The 3,104-nt window shown below is 40.9% G+C and overlaps 1 protein-coding gene across 5 annotated transcripts in view; it reads left to right on the top strand.

The window, feature by feature from the left end:
• The window catches only part of LOC106868605 (uncharacterized), a 160,249-nt gene that overhangs the window by 126,608 nt on the left and 30,537 nt on the right, over positions 1 to 3,104 (top strand). For all 5 annotated transcript variants that reach the window (XM_014913947.2, XM_014913946.2, XM_014913948.2 and 2 more), the window contains one exon: positions 575 to 655. In XM_014913947.2, coding sequence (XP_014769433.1) covers positions 575 to 655 — 81 coding nt within the window. The remainder of the gene's footprint in view (positions 1 to 574; positions 656 to 3,104) is intronic.

Consider the following 3,104-nt stretch of genomic DNA (forward strand, 5'->3'; position numbering starts at 1 on the left):
ACTACACTCTCTGAGTGGTTGGCGTTAGGAAGGGCATCCAGCTGTAGAAACTCTGCCAAATCAGACTGGAGCCTGGTGTTGCCATCCGGTTTCACCAGTCCTCAGTCAAATCGTCCAACCCATGCTAGCATGGAAAGCGGACGTTAAACGATGATGATGATGATGATGATAATATTTATTAATAAGCAAGGCAGGGGGGAGCTGGCAGAATCGTTAGCATGCCAGGTGGAATGCTTAGCAGTATTTTGTCTGTCTTTACATTCTGAGTTCAAATTCCACCGAGGTCGACTTTTCCTTTTATTCTTTCAGGGTCGATAAATTAAGTACCAGTTGTATCCTGGGGAGGTTGATCTAATCAGCTGGTCCTCTCCCCAAAAATTTCGGGCCTTGTGCCGAGAGTAGAAAAGAATGTTTATCAATGTGTGTATATTAAGAAATAAAGTAATTAAATTTAAACAATAACAATAAGCAATATTAAAAAATATAACTAATGTGAGTGAGTCCTGAACCCTGACCCACCCTGTGTATTGCCACTTTTTATTTTCCATTAAAGAGATTCCTCAATTATTTTCAGAGTCTTGCTGAGTCAGATGCGGTGAGGTTGTTAACCTGTAACTGTGGTCACAAACCATACTTAAACGCCATCCATAGCAAGGTTTGTTTTATGCTTTACATTCCAATCTCTCTCTCTCTCTCTCTCTCTCTCTCTCTCTCTCTCCCTCTCTCTCTCTCCCTCTCTCTATCTCTTTCTTTTCTTTTCTTTCTCTGTCTAATTTCTGTGTACACACACACACACACACACACACACACACACATATATATTTATCATCATCACCCTCATCGTTTAATGTCTGCTTTCCATGCTGGCATGGGTTGGACGGTTTGACAGAAGACTGGCAAGCTGGGAGGCTGCACCGAGCTCCAATCTGATTCAGCAAGGTTTCTACAGCTGGATGCCTTTCCTTATGCCAACCACTCTGAGAATGTAGTGGGTGCTTTTTTCGTGCCATTGGCACAGGAGGCAGTCATAAAATTCTGTTGACTGTTCTTTGAGCCACTTCTTCACTACAGTTTTCACTTGCTCGTCACTGGAATAATTTAGCGCCTTCAGACTATCATCTCTCCGGCCCCATGAAAGAGGGTTTGAGAGGCAAATATTATTCCAGTGACGAGGAAGTGAAAACTGTAGTGTTCAGGAAATGTTTTTTCTGGTTTGGAAAAGAAAATTTATTATTATTCTGGTCTTTACAACCCTATCATACGGTGATGGGAAAGACTTTAAAAAATTTAGACAAATGTATGCTGGAGGGGGTCAATACAAAAACCCTAAAAAGGGTTAACACTAGGGGAAGTAACCAATTCCTCCTTGTCTGTTCCTCCTCCACCACCTGGATGGCAAGACTAAGAATTACTACCACCATTCTGCTACCACGATCACCACAACCACAACAACTACAAATACTATCCCCACCCTACTACCACCAGCCCCGCCACCTCCACCTCTGCCACTGTGGATGGACAATGAAGGCTTCACTAGTTGTTTGGTCCCAACTCAACCCCTAAACCAGCAGACCTTTGATTTAAATACAATGTGAGATTTTATTTCTTTTATTTTAAAATGGTAGAATGTGATTTGTGAGAGACTTGGTGGTTATTTCTAGCAAGTCAAGCAACTATGAAGAGACTTTCTTGTTGATTCAAGAAGTAAACTTGTTCCCACTTGAGAATAAAATTTTGACACAAGTAAAACAATGGCATATGACCATGTTGAATGTTGAATGTACCCCGTAAGAATTCCGGTTCTAACCATTTAGAATACCCAAAGAACACTTGACATTTATTCTCATTGCTTAACAGCATTCTTCTTTGTAGAGCTTTCACCAATTTCTGCAGAGAACAATTTTTGTCTTTTTCTCTCAGTATTTTACAGAGGAATTGACTTGAGAGGAAAGAAGCTTTCTCATTAATCTCTTGTCTCATGTTATCAACGCAAAATGTTTGAACATAAAAAGTTTCAGAATTTGACAAATATTTTGTTGAGTTGTTCTGTTTTATACATACATACATACATTTATGTGTGTGTATATACAGTGAGAATTTACAAAAAAACAAAAGATAAAGACGGGTGTGTAAACAACAAACAGATGTATTAGTTTAATGCTCGGGAAGTAGGAAAGTCTTTTACGTTTCGAGCCTACGCTCTTCAGCAGAAAGGAACCGACAGAGTGCCAGTGTGTGTGTGTGTGTGTGCGTGCGCGTGCGCGCGCGTGTGTCTGTGTGTGTGAGTATGTGATAGCAAGACAGGAAGAGAGAGAGAAGGAAAATGTTCAAGTGATAGATACAATATGACCAAACACATAAAAAGCACCCATGCTGGTGTCACGTAAAGAGCACTTGTGCTGGTGCCACATAAAAAGCACCCAGTGGAGCACTCTGTAAAGTGGTTGGCATTAGGAAAGGCATCCAGCAATAGAAACCTTGCCAATTTGAGCCTGGTGCTGCCCTCTAGTTTGCCAGCTTCTTTTGAACCGTCCAACCCATACCAGCATAGGAAATGGACATTTAATGATGATGATGATGATGATGATGATGATGGTGATGGTGACCTTCACCAAAGACATCCACAAATCTGAAGCTTTAGATTTCAATCCTAACAGTAAATTTGGCACAGGCAGGAATTCGGTTAATCAAACAAGAGGAACAGTCTTCGTTGAAGCCAAATGAAATCCATTTACTCATTGGCTTTTATGAGAGACAGGATTACATCAATCTTTAGTCAGATAAGTGTTCAGTCTTTGATTTCTTCAAAGGCAACAACATGAATCCTAATCCCTTTGCTATTCTCATAAATGTGCAGACATCACACAACTTGCAAAACATCACGTAAAATATACAAAGAATGTAAATAGGTTTAGGGACAACTCGTCTTTTGTTTGCGTTGTCTGATTATTATTTTGTGTCTTTGTTTTGCCCGTTTCTTGTCATTTCCTCTCTTTTTCATAGGGTGGCGGCGGCGGCGGTGGTGGTGGTGGTGGTGGTGGTGGTGGTGAAGGGTGGGGTGTAATGGTTGTGGGAGACGGGCTGAAGGTTTGGTTTCTAAAATA

Source organism: Octopus bimaculoides, chromosome 14 (assembly GCF_001194135.2).
Source record: "Octopus bimaculoides isolate UCB-OBI-ISO-001 chromosome 14, ASM119413v2, whole genome shotgun sequence".
NCBI classification, from domain to species: domain Eukaryota; kingdom Metazoa; phylum Mollusca; class Cephalopoda; order Octopoda; family Octopodidae; genus Octopus; species Octopus bimaculoides.